Source organism: Sorex fumeus, unplaced genomic scaffold, assembly GCF_029834395.1.
Source record: "Sorex fumeus unplaced genomic scaffold, SorFum_2.1 ptg000037l, whole genome shotgun sequence".
Taxonomy (NCBI): Eukaryota; Metazoa; Chordata; class Mammalia; order Eulipotyphla; family Soricidae; genus Sorex; species Sorex fumeus.
In genome coordinates this window covers 24,517,937-24,536,729 of record NW_026606094.1, presented here as the reverse complement: position 1 = coordinate 24,536,729, position 18,793 = coordinate 24,517,937, and the positions used below count along the sequence as shown (strand labels likewise).

General features: G+C 36.7%; 1 protein-coding gene across 1 annotated transcript in view; it reads right to left on the bottom strand.

Annotated features, from left to right (window-relative positions):
- The window catches only part of COG5 (component of oligomeric golgi complex 5), a 238,304-nt gene that overhangs the window by 72,835 nt on the left and 146,676 nt on the right, over positions 1-18,793 (bottom strand). The window contains exon 11 of the mRNA XM_056118161.1: positions 3,262-3,343. Coding sequence (XP_055974136.1) covers positions 3,262-3,343 — 82 coding nt within the window. The remainder of the gene's footprint in view (positions 1-3,261; positions 3,344-18,793) is intronic.

Here is an 18,793-nt window from a genome sequence, read left to right as displayed (position 1 = left end):
CTTTTGAAAGCAGAGTGATACAGCAAGAGTCATAAATAAGCTTTCAATGTTCTCTTATTATAAATGTTAATATGAATTTTAAAATTATGATTATATTTCATTAATTTTCATCCTTGTATTTTCTTTTGGTATGTTGATACATGTACTTCATTCAACATATTTAACTTACAAGATAAGAACTTAAATATTTAAAAAAATTCATCGTGATAATTATTTTCTCAAAGGCTCATTACTTTCACACATGGAACAAAAAAACAACAGAAAGGCTATTTACACAGTACTACATCTGAATAGTTACTGAAATAATTCACAATTTTAAATGGAAAACATGTCAGACTCCAAAATGTTCAGTTGGTTGAAAAACTGTTAAAAGTTACTGAAACAAAATTATAGATGCTTTGAGTTTTTTAAATTGGTCAATGTTAGAATAATGTTATTGGGACAGTTAAAATATTGCTATAAAGAAACTTGTAGCATTAATGCTCAAATTAGAAAGGACATGTTTAAATCAGAATACATCTAATCTTATTAAACAAGAAAACAAGGAAATGAAACCCAAAGCTAAGAGAAGAAATAATAAACATATGTACAGAAATCAACATAATTAAAAATAAAAGAGATTTGGAATATGGCTCAGTTGAGTAGCACATAGCTATTATGTATAAGACTCTGGATTTGATTTCCAGCATAATTAAGCAATGAAAAATAGAAAATAAAGAAAAAAATCAAGGAAATCAAGTGTTGGTTTCTGAAAAGATGAAAAAATTTCATCAATCCCTAGTCACAATTAAGAAAGACAAAACAAACACTATTAGAAACAATATGGAACATTCCATCATATTTTACATACTTTCAAAAGATAAGAACACAGTAAAAACTACTGAAAGCCAACGAATTGGAAAATTTTAATGAAACAGAAATAACTCTGAAAGGCATAAATAGTGAAGCTCAATCAAGGGGAAAATATATGAAATCATTCTACACATACAAAATAAATTGAATCTGTAGCTCAAAATTCCCTTCCAGCACAAAAAATTATCTAGGCCCAGGTAACTTCCATGATGAACTCTACCAAATAAAGAAATAACTTTATTAATAAAAAACAGAAATAACTTCTCTAATGAATTCAACCAAATATAGAAATAGGGATCAAAGAATGAGTACAATGGGTAGGGAGCTTGGCTTACAAGTGGCAGACCCAGGTTCAATCCCTGGCACCACATATGGGCCGCTAAGCCTAACAGGAGTAATCCCTGAGTCAGAAGTAAGCCCTGTACAACACTGAGTATGCACACTGTGGCAAAAAAAAAAAAAAGAAAGAAAGAAAGAAAGAAAGAAAAGAAGAAAGAAAATCAATTCTTCCACCTATTTTAAGTTGGTATTATCCAAAACTTAAAAAAGACATCACAAGAAAATTAGAGATTAATATAACATAAGCATAGATTTAAAAAAAGAAAAACTTTTAAGGTTTTACATATGTGTGTGCATACTGTTTTTTTTTAAGTAAGAGAGAAGACATTTATTATTTTGCTATAGGAAAATATATTTTTTGCCTTTTTTAAAAATTTTTATTAGTGAGACCGTGAGGTACAGTTGTAGACTTACACATTTTTGTGCTTGGGTTTTAATTGTACAATGATCAAATACCCATCCCTCCACCAGTGCCCATTTCCCACCACCACGGATCCCAGTATCCCTCCCACCCTCCATTCATACTGTTTTTAGTAATTTAAATTAAACAAAATTTTAAAAGGATAATATGTTATCACATGGGGTTTACCCAAGATTGCTAGGTTGGTTCGACATTTGAAAATCAATCCATATTAATTCATCACAGTAACAGATTAAATGACTAGATCATTTGATCATCTAAATGGATACAGAGAAAGCATTGAACAAAAATTAAAAAATGTCAAAAGTCTTCCAACATATAAACTCTCAACAAACTAGAAAACACCTTCCTCAATCTAATTAAGAACATAATTATTTAAACAAAAATATTGCAGTGGTTTACAGCACCTGCCTTTCAAGCAAAGAGTCATGAGTTCAAGTTCCCAGTGCTCTACATGTGCTGAGTACAACACCAGTGGCTGTGATGTACATGTGTGAATTAAGCCACATCCAAGAGTGAAAGACTGGTAGCATGCCCTGTGTTGCTATTTGAAGTCTTACCAATCCCACAGTCCCCAAAGTCTGTGACCGCTGGCACAGCATGTGATTTCTGACTGCACCACTGTCAGGTGTGTGTAAACAGTACAAAAAAGGGGTGAAAGCACCAACTAGCACCACCACTACAGAGAAGTATAACCCTCTGTGACCACAGGTGTGGGTATTACCAACGCAGTCTATGGAAAACACCACAGTTGTAACTTAAGTGCCTCGACTATGAGTACAGTCACAACTAAAAGTGTGGAAACCTCCACAAGCATGAAGGTAAGTACTACAACCCGACATGCAGACCCTGGCAAGCACCACTGCCAGGCATGTATATGATACCCACTCACTATAGCAATATCAATAAACAATAGGAAGGGGAGATAGGGAGGGAAATTTTTTAAAAATTTCTAAAATTAGAATGACCATCGTGGTTGACAGAATGAATATGTTGTCTTTAAGATTATAAACAAGGCAAGAAATGTCTTCATTCTACACCATACTGCAGATGTTAGCCAATATTAGGCAAGAAAATGAAAACAAGCCATACTGCAGAAGAAAATTGGATTTAGTTGCAGACCTTAGGCTCATGGACAGTGAAAGTGTTGCAAAATTCTAACTACACGAACTAATAAGTTAACAGTATCAAGGACACAAAGTAAATATACAAAAATCATTCTATTCCTAAAGTCTAAAAATGAACTGTAAAGTAAAATTTCCAAGGAACACTATGGGTGGGGGTGTGTGTAAAGATGGTGCAGGTGGTAAGGCCCAGTCTGTATGTGTGACTCACCCTAAACTAATCCATGGCACATATGCTCCCCCGCCCCGAGCATTGCCAGGTGCAGCCCCGGAATTCCCCAGTATTTCTGAGATGACCCAGGTTACTTCTGGCACCACAGGATCCAAGGAGTACCACGTATTCCAGTCGTTACATGGATCGGCCAGCTCAGTTGACCAAGAATTGGCAGGAGGGGCCCCTGGATCTGCTGAACAAGGCTTGGGAGACCACCCCCCAACCTCACAAAACAAATCCCACACGTTTGGAAACCAATATGGCAAAACCTCCCAATATCAAAAAAATTGCAAAATTAATAGCATACTTACAACTTGTTGCCGTATGAAATTGAGAAGAAAGTGCTTGAGTGACTGCATTCCAGAATGTGTATAAAATTTCAGATTGCTCATCCTGTGAAACAAGAGGAGAATGCATTCTTTATTAAAAAATTGTTAATGGGTAAGACGTAACACCAAAAATTATTAAAAAGCTAACTATAAATTTCTATGAAATATCAACAGAACTATTAAATTAAAAGATGTGAAAAACTCAAAGCATGTCTCATGTTCATGTAAATATTTATTATCCTCCTCTGTTATTAGACCTGTGAGTTTGAGCAACACTATTAATCATTCTGTGCCTCTTCTCTTCTGTAAAACAAATAACTGCTGACCTACATGGCAGGGTTACTATGAGGATTAAAAAAGTTCATGAAAGTAAAAGTCTCAGAACAGCTGATGACATACAATAAACCCTCAGTAAATTCTCAGTAACAATCTACTTATTACTATCATTATGCTTTAGTACACAGAAGGCAATCTGTATGTCCATAACAGAAGCATGGACAAAGCATACTTAACCCAAGAACTATCACCAGAAAATAATTCATCATTATGGAACTAGATTCCCTTGTTGTCGTATTTCCTTAAATGTTAGGGAGTTTAAAAAAAATGTTAGGGAGTACTACTATTGCCTCAGCAGCTGAACTGCCCCTGGTGCCGTGTAATCGCATCAATGGCCCAGACCCAGAGACTATAAAACCCTCCTGCCTCCGAGCCTGGCTGTCCTCACAGGGGCCCTTTGGAGGATGGTGGGTTGAGTTTCCCTCCCCACCCCGAGCAGAGCCCTGGCAGCTGAAGACCTCTGGTTCCAGCCACAGTCATGCTTAAGACTACTCTCCACATGCTCGGACGAGCCTCACGCATGAAGGAACCAGCAGAGGAACCCAGGTGTGCGGGACCCGGGGCATAGATCCCCAAGCCTGCTCAGATTGGGACTGGGGCCTCCTCCACCCAGATCCCCCATCTTCCAGTATGTAGGCGTTACACCCACCAACTGCCCCTGGCGCTGTGTAATCCCATCAACAGCCAAGACCCAGAGACTATAAAACCCAGCTCCCGGAAGCAACATCTTTTTATATAGTTCTTACTCTGGAGAACCTGCAGGCTACTCAAAGTATCCTGCCCACAAGGCAGAGTCTGGCAAACTCCCCCTGGTGTATTCAATATGCCAAAAACCAGTAAAATGATGGGTCTCATTCTCCTGACCCTGAAAGAGCCTCAAAAGTGGCACTTTCAAAATCTCAGGGCTAGGACAAAGGAGATGTTACTGGTGCCTGCTTGAGGCAATCGATGAACAACAGGAGGACAGTGATACTACTACCCATATTTTTCACTCAACCTTAAATACATGTTTTAGAAATTATACTGTAGCTCTGTCACTGTCCTCCTGTTGTTCATTGATTTGCTCGAGTGGACACCAGTAAAGTCTCCATTGTGAGACTTGTTGTTACTGTTTTTTGGCATATCGAATACATCACAGGTAGTTTGCCAGGCTTTGCTGTGCGGGCAGAATACTCTCAGTAGCTTGATGGGCTCTCCAAGAGGGGCAGAGGAATCAAACCTGGGTCAGCTGTGTGCAAGGCAAACGCCCTACTGGTTGTGCTATTGCTCCAGCCCAAATTATACTAAAAAGGAAGAAATAATGACTTTGAAAATACTTTTAAAATGCGAGTTTTATATACTTTATCCAACTAACATAAATCATATATGTAAAGATGTTTTATAACTACTATAATAAAAATCAGGAAAATCACATATTTGGTTTTGATTTGGACTTATAACAATGAAATTCTATTCTTTAAAAAAAAAACTTGACCAAATACAACAATTTACTGACCTTATATCAACATACTCTTCTATTTTCAGTGATCTTGTTCCTTTTAAAAATATCCTTTAATATGAATTTATTCAAGTGGGTATTATATGACACACAAAATTAATCAAATTAATTTCTTATGTAACAAGACAAATTGATTTCTAAGAAAGCATGCAATATGTAAAATATATATAATAAACTTTAGTTTTAAGTAGAGGTTTTTCCTAGGGCTGGAAGGATAGTACAGTGAATATCATGTGCTTATCTACCAGGAATACTACTTAAGCACAAAGTCAGAGTTAGCCCTGAGCACTACTAGGTGTGACCACAAAACCAATGCAAAACAAAACAAAACAAACAGATGCCGCAGAGAAGCCTCCAGATCCTGTGCCAGGCTGTCTCATCCAGGGCAAGCCGGAGGAGAGCAGGTGGTTCCCCACACCTGTCCCAACAAAGCCTCAGCAGCCGAAAACCTCTAGAACTCAATTGCTGCCAAGCTCACAGCCAATCTCCACAGGCTCGAATGAGACTCAACCATGAGTGAATCTGCTAAAACCTCAGGTATGCAACACTTGTGACAGAAATCTTCAGGTCGCACAAAGTCAAAAAAGGGTGACTTCTCGGCATCTACCTGTGCTTCTGCCCGCCTGGCAGTCAAACCCCCGAATTGCCTCAGGTGCCATATAAGCTCATTAATGGCATGATCCAGAGATTCACAAACCTCGGGAGAGAGCAACACTCTGCAGAGATGCCTCCCAACCCGAAAGTCACCATCCGGCTAAAAATTTAATTCTAGCTGTATCACCCTATTTAAAATCTTAGAATATCCGGAGGCCACATTTGTGGCATGACATCTCATACTCTACATACCTGATGTACCAAGAGTAGCACACCACATTTGATGGAGTTTAAAGTAGAAGGCAACTAATCTCAATTAAAAATATATATTAAATAACATATATTTTGCTAATGTATATAATAATTCGGAGAGCCCGGCAAGCTACCGAGAGTATTCGATATGCCAGACACAGTAACAACAAAGTCTCCAATGGAGACGTTACTGGGCCCGCTCGAGCAAATTGATGATCAATGGGAGGGGTATATAATAATATATATATTAGCACACAAGGCTCAACCTACCAACATATTAATCTATTATACAAGGGCTTAATGGCTCCAGAATGAGACATGAAAATCTTCATACACTTTCCTCTAAGGAAACTTTTTTTGGATCATTTTTAGCTGGAGCGATAGCACAGCGGGTAGGGCGTTCGCCTTACACGCGGCCAACATGGCCGACCCAAGTTCGATTCCTCCGCCCCTCTCGGAGAGCCCGGCAAGCTACCGAGAGTATTCGATATGCCAGACACAGTAACAACAAAGTCTCCAATGGAGACGTTACTGGGCCCGCTCGAGCAAATCAACGATCAACGGGAGGGCCTTTACCTTTACTCAGAACAAGCAATACAAAATAAATTATTTAGGTTTTGCTTTGGGGCAGACTTTGGGTGTCAGGATGGAAAAATTAGAAATATGGTGGTGGGAAGGTGTGATGGTGGTAGTGGACTGGTGTTGGAATACTGAATGTAACAAATTATTGTGCACAACTTTATAAAAATTAAATTAAATTAAAAATAAAAACAAAAAGAAAGGTTTTCCTAAGAGAGTTGCACAAGCCAAGATAGTTTGAGGCATCACAAAGAACCCACAAAAACTGAATGAAACACAGCACACTGAGAAAAATCCCTGGGGAAAACAGCCATCACGTGGTGGGTAGTCTTAACTGAAGAAGGAAGACGTGTGGATATGGCCAGAGCTAAGGGGTGCTTCCTCTGGTTGGGGCAGGAGAGAGCACAGAAGAAAAAGAGACCAGGAACTCTGGCCAGCAGGTATGAAACTGAAAGTGCCAACCTCAGTGGGCTAAATGCAGAGTACATATAGATTATTAGCTTTAGGCCTGTATTCTCTAAATCAAAAGCAGATACCAAAACCATAAATATTAATCCCATTGTAAGTACATCATCTTAACAAGCTTCTTTCATAAAATGCAAAACAGCTCAACTGGAACTGGAAACTCTCCTGATACTATATACAAAAATTAACTGAAAATGAATTTAAGCCCCAAATATAAGATAAAAAAAATGCACAGGCAGAATTCTCCATGACACTGAAGCCAGAGGCACCTTTAAGGATAAAATGCCACTGACAAGACAAGTTAAAGCAAAGAAAAATGGGGCTGCATTAAATTAGGAAGCTTCTGCACCTCAAAGGAAAAAATGACCAGAATACAAAGATAGCCCACAGACTGAGAGAAGTTATTCGCCCACAATTCACTCAATAAAGGGTTAATATTCAATATTAAAAAAAAAAAAACCACTGGTAGAACTTTACTAAAAAAAGGGGGGGGGGGCTAGAGCAATAGCACAGTAGGTTGGGCTGAACTTGGTTCAATCCCGGCATCCCATAAGGTCCCCTTAGTAATGCCACAAGTAATTTTTTGATTGCTGACCCAAGAGTAACTTCTGAGTAGCAGGGTGTAACCCCCAAAAGCATTTTTTTAAAAAAGAACTTGACAAAAAAAATAAAATAAAATAAAAACAACAATAACAAAAATCCCCATCCAGTCCCATCAAAAAATGGGGAGAATGGGTGAAAAGAAATTTTCTAAAAGAAGAAATTCAAATGCCAAAAAAGGCAAGTGACAAAAATCATATGGGAATCAAAGCAACAAGACATCAATCACCTTACGCTATAGAGACTAGCACATATCAAAAAGAACAACCAGTGTTGGTGTGGATGTGGATGTGTTTGGGGAGGGGGCCGGGGGATGTACTCATTCACTGGTAGTAGGAATGGTAATTGGCCAAGCCTTTTTGGAAAAACAATGACATTCCTCAAAAAAAGGGGTGGGGGAATTGAGTTTCCATATAACCCAGCAATTTCACTTCTGGGAATATACCCTGAAGGCACAAAAGCACACCACAGAAAAGAAATCTGTACTTTTATGTTCATTGTACCACTATTCATAACAGCCAGAATCTGGAAATAACCCAAGTGCCCAAGAACAGATGAGTCGATAAAGAAGTTATGATACATAGACATAATGGAATATTACTTGGCCGTAAGAAAAGATGAAATCATGCAGTTTGCTGATACGTGGATGGATCTCTGGAGACTATCATCCTGAGTGAAATGAGTCAGAGGAAGAGTGTTATAAGAAGAGTACATATACATGATATGTATTAAAATGATCTCACTCAAATGCAGGATATAAAGAAACATAGCCAGGGAATAACTAAAGCCCAAAGGCAATAGAACAAAGAGCAAGAGAACTGGTCCTTATTAGGAAGCTTGCCACTGGGTGGGGAGAAGTAGGATAGATCAGGGAAAAGACCACTACAACAATGATAGAGGGGATGGGTCAGTCTGAACCAGGACTAGGAGCTGACAGGAGGTAAAGTAATATACATGATACCTTATCAGTGCTGTAAGCCAGTGCCTAAAAAAAAATTTTTTTTAAAGGCCGACAATTTTAAAAAAAGGCAGAAAAGGAATAGAGAAAAAGAGAACAGCGTCTACCACAAAGACAGGCTGGGGGTGGGGGGAGGAGAAAAACTGGGGGCATTGGTGGAGGGAAGTGGACACCAGTGAAGCCTGAAACTCAATCATGAATGACTCTGTAACTCTGTTAACTCATGGTGATTCAATAACTGTAGCACTGTAGCACTGTCCTCCTGTTGTTCATCGATTTGCTCGAGCGGGCCCAGTAACATCTCCATCGTGAGACTTTGTTGTTACTGTGTTTGGCATATCAAATACGTCACGGGGAGCTTGCCAGGCTTTGCCATGCGGGCAAGATATTCTTGGTACAAGAGGGGCGGAGGAATCGAACTCGGGTTGGCCATGTTGGCTGTGTGCAAGGCAAACGCCCTACCACTGTGCTATCACTCCAGCCCATTTTTTTAAATGATGAAACTCCTCTGGGGAAAAGGGGAGTGTATTTTCATGACACTGGATCTGGATTTGGTAGAGATTTCATGGATTTGGTACAAGGCAACAGAAGGAATAAAAAAAGACAAATGGGATTACATCAAAATTTTATGGGACAAAGAAAATAACGGAGTAAAAAGGAAATCCAGAGGATGGGAGAGATACTTAGAAGCCATTAATGTGATAAGGGGTTAAAGTCAGAATAAACTACGAACTCAGCACCAACAAAACCCAAGTAAGTCAATTTCTAGAAATGTAAAGCACTTAGACTGTTCTCCAAGAAGATATTCAAATGGCCAACAAGCATATGAAAAGATGATCAACAGCCAAACATGATAAAATGCAAATCAAAACCACAATGTGGTATCACCTCACACTCATTAGGAAGACTACTATCAAAAACAAAGAAAATAACAACTGTTGTGTGAGGCTGTGGATAAATTGGAATCCCTGTATACTGCTGATGGGAATGGAAAATGGTGCAGCCGCTATAAAAACTATATGGAGGTGCTACGAAAAATTAAAAATAGAAATACCATATGTCAAATCTTAAGCTACTGCATTACTAAAAAGAAAATAACCACACTTCATCTTAGCATTATATTGCTACTTGAATAAGCTGCCCAGTTCCAAATTAGTTCTCTTCTTATAACAAAATAGAGGGTTATAGAAAAGTACTGCTGCATTATAATTTAAGAGAATTACTAATGTCTTTTAATTGCACTTATGTGATTTTAGAAAGATCTAACTGGACTTTCAGTGGCAAACTCCGTATAGCATATACAATTATTTATAATGTTAAATACCAGAAACATTTATACACACTATTACTTCAGTAAAGAAAAAATTTAAATATTTGCAAATTTATAACATAAAATGCCATAGAGAATTTTAAAGACATAAAAGAAAAGTCTCTTACTCTGACAGCCCATTTCTCTAAAATACAATTAGCATTTTTATACACGAAGGGCAAACATACTATAAAAGTATTTTTTTTTTAGGCCTGCCAATTATGGTCTTTTCTTCTTCAAACACTAGTAAGTATCACCAAAATGTCTTAAAACTTTGTTAATATTTCCAGAGAATACCATAACCAATAAGTTCTTGTGAAGGGTTCCTTCAGAGGAAACCTTTCTTTCAGTGAGAAAGAAAAGCAGTTGGAAATGCAGCATCCTGAAGGAAAGAACTATGCTTCTTTGTTCAACTTTTCATTTCAGTGCCTAGCAAAATATTCCATTACCATTTGGAAAATATTTTCATTGTGGTTTCACAGTTAACAACTGCCTTAATATGTCAAATGCTCACTTAAAGTTTTATTTATATATTTCCTGGAAATAAAAACAAAAAGAAAAGGATAAATAAGAATTAGAGCAAATTTAAAGCAAACAAGGCCTGAGGTGAGGCTTTGACTGGGTCAGCTTACAGGACAATGCTGAAAGGCAGCAGACAGACATTTGCCCTTTCTCCTGATTGTAAAAGCAATGGTGGTGGGTTTTTTTTTTTACATTTTATTGTTATAATTAATAATCGCTATTGAGCTCTGCATGGTATTTTTTTTTGGTCAATTTAACACATTTGATACCAGCTCAGCAATTCGTATTAGTCACATTCAAGTGTGAGCCACTGGCATTATACACAAGTGTGAACATGTTTTTAAAAAGGTCCCTTGTTTTACTAGGTCCTTTGTCTTACATCTTGCTAGCATGCCTCTAAAACTTTTATTTTACTTATTCCTCTTCCTTTCCCTTGTCATTACTGCTCCACTGACTCTAAATTTAACACTCTTGACTGTGGCATTTGCACACTTGTTCACAGTGTCACAGCAGATCCCATACTTGGCAGTGGTGCTCAGAGACACCAGTTGTATCTGTTAGGACACTGCACTTTGGTGCAATGTTAGAGATCCCAAATAGCAATGCTGCAGGATTGACACTAGGTGTGTATGGGGTGGAACCGAGATCTTAACTGGTGTCCCCATACTTGCAAGGCAGCTATTTGCCACTAAGTCATCCCTGGGTCATTAAGTTGTCAGTCTAGAGGCAGACACACTGGTAGACTTCTTTTACTTTGTCTTTCCTGGAGTTTCAATTGTGACAAGTTTCGTCAAATGTTCTCTGCATCTTCTGGAGAGAGCTATTTCATTTTTACACACGGCTATGTTTGGTATACCTTAAGACTTTCAATATACAGCTCTGACAATGACTGGATTATAGTTTTCCTTCTTTGTGATCTTTATTTGCAGGTGGGGAGTCACACCTTCTCAATGCTCAGAGCTCCCCTCAGCTCTGTGCTCAAGGGTTGCTCCAGCAGTGCTTAGGGTGTCATGTGGCGCTGAGGATAGAATTGGGACTGGTTGCTTGCTAGAGAAGCACCTTAACCTCAGTCTTTCCTTGTGGTTTTTCACTGGCTCTGGTATAAATATCATGTTAATATAAAAATCAGAGGGGGAGTTTCTCCTCTCTATAAATATGTAATTGATCTGTCTTTGAAATTCTGATAGAACTGGCTTGAAAAACCATCTGGGACTACAGGTTTCTTGGTAAAAAGATTTTCAACTAGAGAATGCAAACAGATCATGTGAAGGTTACAGGACTAAGCATAGCTTCTGATTTTACTTGAACAGTTTTTGAGTTATATTTTTCTAAAATATGTCCATTTTCACTTATAATTTAAAAATCCACTAACTGAAAGCAAGATAAAAGTACCTAACAACTAATGGAAGGATCAAGAAGGTGTAGTATATTGTGTTATATGTTATGCAGCAATATAGAAGGATCAAGACGGTGTTATGTTTAGTGAAACAGGCCAGAGAAAGGTAAATATGGCAAGATTTCACTCATTTGGAAGGAAAAATAAAGAGATGAACTACATAAAACAGAAATGAATTTTCTGATTACAAGACCAATTAGAGGTTACCAAGGAGGGAAGGGGGAAGGAAGTGAAGGGGTATCACCATAAAGATACATATGACTTATGGCCTTTCAGTATCTATATTGCAAACCATAATGCCCAAAAGGTATGTGTGTATATGTATGTGTGAGAGGGAGGGAGAGAGAGGGAGAGGGAGAGAAAGAGCAAGAGAGAGACAGACAGACAGACAGAAATAGAGATAGAAAGACAGAGTCAGAGAGAGAGAGACAGAGAGAAAAAAGTACCTGCCACAGTGGCAGGTTGGGTAGGAAGTGGCAGAAAGGATACAAGTGATATTGGCAGTGGGAAATGGTGGAGGGATGGACGTTGGGACATTGTATACTGAAACGCCATCAAGAAAGCTCTGTAAATGTATCGCACAGTGATTTAATAAAAATAATTAAAACTTTTTTAAAAAGATGCTTATTGCTTTTCAATATTATACACATAAAGCCTTATTAAATAAAAATATTTAATAAATAAATTCAATAAGCACTGGAGCGATAGCACAGCGGGTAGGGCGTTTGCCTTGCACACAGCCAACATGGCTGATTCCTCTGCCCCTCTTGGAGAGCCCGGCAAGCTACCGAGAGTATCTCGCCCACACAGCAAAGCCTGGCAAGCTCCCCGTAAAGTATTCAAAATGCCAAACACAGTAACAAGCCTCACAATGGAGACATTACTGGGCCCGCTCGAGCAAATCGATGAACAACAGGAGAACCGTGACTGTGATTAATTCAATAAATTATTAAAATAAAATTAGTTTGCATTAAGTTTTTGCAACATCTTTTTTAGAGTTTAATTTTAATAAATTTTTAAACTTATAGAGAAGTTATGAGAATGACCTCAAACAACTACCGTCTGTTCACCAAGATTCACCATTTATTAACACTGATATTTGGGGCTGGAGCAGTGGGGCTCCCAAGTGGTGCTTAGAAGGACTCCTGGTGATTCTTCGCCCAGCAAGTGGCTTAATGCAAGGATATAGAGTTGCTTGGGTTCTGCTATACTAGGGAATAACCTGGACCACCTAACAGTTTTCAAGGTACCATGTGGCACCACAGTGCACATGCTAGACATATGGTCTAACCACCACGATCTCCTGACCCAACACTGATATTTTATCATAATAATTTCTGTTCCTTTGCCATCTTTTCTCAGGCACAGAGACAATTAAATAATCTAGGTATACATCCTTCATAAAAGTCATAATATAGTTATTTAAGTTAGGGTTTTGAATCTTATTACACCTGTGTATAACAAATTTCATATTACAGTTTCATCAATTATAGTGTTCTTTATAGCATTTGAGGAGTATAGTATCTAGATCAGTATCTGCAAGTCAAACTTAGGTTTCATATATCCTAAAAATCTTTGTGATTTTTTCACTAATATTTAAAACAGTAAAATCTACTTTATATACTATACAACCTACAGGATTAAAGTTTCCACTAATTAGGTTCACATTATTCAACTTTTGGCTGCTATATACAATATAAATGATATGCTATCAGGACATCGCATTTATTTGTTGGATTCTGGTGATGCTAATGTTGATTATGTAATTAAATTTTGTCTTGACTTTTCCACAATATGCTTACTAGATTTCTTTTTGATATTAAAATGTCTCACTTCATATTCCTGAAGTGAGCAGACATTATTGGGCTACACTAGTACGTGACAAGGATGAATGGAGACGTTACTGGTGCCCGCTCAAGCAAATCGATGAACAATGGAACAGTGCTACAATGCTATTAAAACATAATTACTGAGAAGACATTTACATCATGTGACTTATCCTGCTCCATCAAACTCTCCCTCTCCCAGACTTAAATTTTACTGTTTAGGGCCTGAATTGAATTTTATTATAATAGCTGCAAAACAGTTACCATTTAATCCTACTGTTTTTCTGTATTTATTAGCTAGGAAATCACTGTAAGGAAGAGCTTTCCCTTTTCATTTGTCAGTCCAATTGTCTGCTGAGCTTGACATACAGACCTCTGAATTTTTATGTCACTCAACAGGTTAAAATTCATTAGAGTCCTTTTTAGTTTTATACATTCATTTTGGAGCATTTTCTTATTTTCTAGCACAAGATCTTCAATCTTATCACTAGGCAATAAATATGTTCAAAGACACTGATTCTTCCTGTCATTCTTTATTAGGTTGTTTCTCTTTGAGATATAACAATTCACAATATTGTAACCTTATATATATATGTAGCATTCTATATAATGTATAAATTTTCATTATCAATCCTTATCAGATATGACTTGTAGTAATTTCAAGTCTGGAAATTATCTACGTTGGAGCGACAGCACAGCGGTAGGGTGTTTGCCTTGCTCGCAGCCGGCCGGGCCAAGCTGCTTTGATTCCTCCGCCCCTCTCAGAGAGCCCAGCAAGCTACTTAGAGTATCTCGCCCGCATGGCAAAGCCTGGGGCAAGCTACCCTTGACGTATTCGATATGCCAAACACAGTAACAACAAGTCTCAAAATGGAGAAGTTACTGGGCCCGCTCGAGCAAATCGATGAACAACAGGAGGACAGTGACAGTAACAGAAATTTCAAATATTTGTGCATCATGACCTCAATCAGTCTAAAGCCAATTGCTTCACAAAAAAAAGTTCTCTCTTTATTCATTTGTGGTCAAGCTCATCAATAATCATTTTGCTGTCTAGCTTTAAAGTTTTTATGTCTACAGATATTTCATATAAACAATACCAGACCATTTGAAATGTTTTGAGTTTGGTCATTCTCACATATGACTAAAGTCCATCCAAGTAGTTTGAGATGTAATAATTTGCTCCCCTTTACTCGAGTTATGTTCTATTGTATAAACATAATGATGGACATTTAGATTATTTTCATGTTTGGCTATTACGAACAATGCTGCTAAAACCATTTATATACACCTTTGTATAGACATAGATTTTCCTTTCTTTTGGGTAAATATACAAGTATGGAATTTTCATTTTTATGCTAAGTGTATACTTAAGAAATTGCCAATATGATTTCCAAATTGACAATGCTGTTTGATACTTCTACCAGCATTATATGTGTGTTCAAGTTTCTCTACATCATCTTTTACCACTACTAGCTATTCACAGTGATTGTGAAAATGGCAATTTGACTGGTGTTAGAGGAGAACTGACTGGAGCTTTGACTTACATTCCCTAATAAGTGATGCTCTTGATCATTTTTGCCCACACATATTAGTTATTTATATAGTTTTTCTGCTAGCTAATAATATCTTTTGACTCCTCAATGTGAATTTCAATTTCATGCATTCCACTTGCACAATGCAACAAGTGGTCGGGATTAGAAGTGGAGTCTATAAAATGCTTTTCCTGCATCTTTTTGAAAAGAGCATAGGGTTTTTCTTATTTGTAGTCAATCCTCTGTGATTTTTGGCTCTCATATTTTCAGTACCCCTGTAGTTTCAAAATTCATTTTTTGGTGTTATGCAATGAAGTTTAACCTACTTGATAACTTTAAATTTCAGTAATTTAAAGTTTCTATTTGATACACACACACACACACACACACACACACACACACATAGAAACTGGCCATTTTGGGGGTATGATGGTGAAGGCTTCCAGCAACTCTCAGCCAGTGGGGCTGGTGTTTTAGTATGAGCCTGAGGATGTGGGCCATTGGTGCTCAGGTTAACCAGGTCACAGAGTGGTGCCCGGGGCCTCCGGAGCTGCATTTGATGATGCTTGAGGGACCGTGTGGTGCCAGGGATCAAACCACAGTAAGTCACATGTAAGGCAAGTCTCTTAACTCCTATATTAAATCTCTGGTCTTAACTGGTTAATTTTTTTAACAATCATTTGTTTCTCATTTTTATTTCATCTTTTTTTTAAATATGCAGTTATTTTTTTAAAAATGTCTGGAACTATAAACACCGTGATTTACAAAGTTCTTTATAATAATTGTTTCAGGCATACAATGTTCCAACACCAATCCCACTACCAGTGTGACCTTCCCTCCACCAAAGTCCCCAGTTTCCTACCCATGCCTTACTGGGCATGAAATAATTTACTTTATAGTTTGGATTCTTTTTCGAATAATTCCGATATCTGAATGTCACTTAAAAATTCTATAGGAGTATAAAATCTGTTTTGATTTACCTTGATTTTTCCTGTTGACTCACAAAATAGTTTTCAGTTTATTTATAGAATTGATGATTTTTTCACTGTGAGCTCATATTTGGCTGACCTTAATATGCAGAGAACTCTGAAGGTTAAAACTAGAACTGCTCTACAGAGAAACTGAGCTTGTTTCCTGTAGGAGTAAGAGACTGTTAATAACTGAAGACCATGTTAGCCATCTTCACAGATCTCCACCTAATGTTAAGACTATCCGAAAATTACTTCATCTTGATAAAGCTCCAAATCCTAGTGGAATGATCTTATCTTTGAGGTGGGCATCTGTTGCCTGAGTAAACGCAACATAGACAATTTCTTAAAGTTTACACAAATCTCAAGCACCGTTTCAACTATATAGATCCATATTTAAATCTGTATGTGTAAATATGATCCTCAGAGATTCTTCTACATCTTATAGGTCAACAATGTATTAAAATTATGCTATTCTAAAATGAAAAGAAAAAGAAAAAAAATATTTTTTAAAAATTATGCTATTCTATGAGTGAAAGTGATAGTACAGTAGACAGGACACTTGCCCTGCACATAGTTAACCTGTTAATTCCTGGCAATCAATACTATCCCCCAAGCCCACCAGGAGTGATTCCTAAGCGGAGAGCCAGGAGTAAGTCTTGAACACCACCAAGTATAGCAAAAAATAAAATAAAATAATGCTATTCTAATTAGTCTATAATTTGTACAAGAGTAAACTAAAAGGTCATTAAGAATGTGATTTAAAGACTGATAAAGCAGCAATCTTTCATCTTTTTAGTTAAAAGTATCTACTGACATCTGACAGTAATTCAATAGGTTATGGCTAATTATTTTTTATCAAATAGAGAAGCCACAGAAAATTAGAATTGAATACTATTTCATACTGTCAAAGCATTTCATATTTGGGTGCCCTAAAATTTTTCTGATACTGTCTAACCATATGATATGTCTAAAAGGGTAAAAGAAAATATATTTATTTTAATGGTACAAATTCTCATTAGTAGTATTGCTGCTCAAAATGCTAAACACATTCCAAACTTAGCTTAAAACATCCTACACACATGATTCTAAAATTCTGTTCAATGATAAAAATTGCTGGCTCAGAAAATGAAAATACCATATCTATATTCCCACATAGTGCTGAATTGTCTGAATTCCAAAGATGAAAATCTACAAACTGTTTTCTATGAAACAGATTAATAATTCATTAATAATTGGCTATACTTGCTTTCAAACAAAGTGTTTTATACTGCACTAATGATTACATAGTGCTACTAGAACTTTTAACTGGCTTTAAAAGATACCAAAATTAAATTTTTGATTTTAAATTCTAATTTAAAACAGTACAATTTATTCTTTCAAATTTACTACAAAATAAATACAAAGGAAAAAAAGAGTATTCCACATTTATTTCATAAAACCTTATATGACTAATAGGTACAAATTAGTTTTAGAAGTGTAAGAAGAATTGAAAATAAGTTAGAAGTTAGTAAGAACATTTGTGAAACAAAGCAAAACTTGCTATCTTAATTAAGAACAAAGTTTCAGTACATATAAACTTTATTCTGATGATTTGTTATATATAGTGCAGTTTTATTCAAAATGAACTCATTTTGACTTATTTAGACGTTGTGTGTTTTTTTATATGATGGATATCTGAACTAACAAAATATCTAACTAATAAAACACTGCAAAAACTATCATCATCTGGGATTTTTTCTTTTATTTTTTTTAGAAGTTTTTATTGAAACTTATATATAAAGATATGAGGGAGAATTGTGTTTTTAAGAGAGAACACGGTCTTCTCCGGAGTGGAAATATGCAAGCATAGAAACATACGGACAGGAAAGCGAGATACAGGTTCAAGGGAGAACATGAACTTAAGCGCAAGCCTTTTTTCCCCTTCTTGAATGTTCCAAAGATCATACTCTGCATACTAATGTACACAGTTCTCTCCATCACCTAGAATCAAGTAACTTAGTAAATACCAAAGCAGATTTGGTGATATTTTTTAAACTAAATGTTTTTTAAAATAAATTCTTCTTTTGCTTAATAAAAGGATACATATGATTTAAGAATTCTCATGATACCAAAACTACTGAAACCATTCTATTTTTATAGCCTCAAAATTGACAAATGTTTTAAGTACATGATTCTTTAGTAAACTAAAAATACAGTCAGGACACATAGTCAATCTTGACAATGAATTATTCAAGCAAGCATAACTTCTTAATTAAATTAAATTTCTAATATTTTCTGAAATTAATTAAATTTCTGAAACAGCATGAATCAATGAACATGAATACAATATAACTGTTAATCTGAATTTCTCACATGACAAGGTGCTTTATTACCCAGCACAGGGTAAGTTTGTGATCCTCTACAAAAAGGTTTAATGATTTGAAAAATGACTGAAATAATGATGGTAGCAAACTATTGATCCCATCTCTAAATTCAGATGATCTCATTTTCTATAAATAATACTTCTACCCCTATTTGTATATGATATCCTGGAAGATTACAGGACCTACCCAAGATAATACAACCAGTGGAAATAAAGCTGAGCTACTTCTGGTAACAAGGCTCAGTAAACACAGCTCATCTTTGTCCTCTGCTTTTTTAAAGTTTTTTCCCTTCTCACCCTTTGGAGAGGGTCTC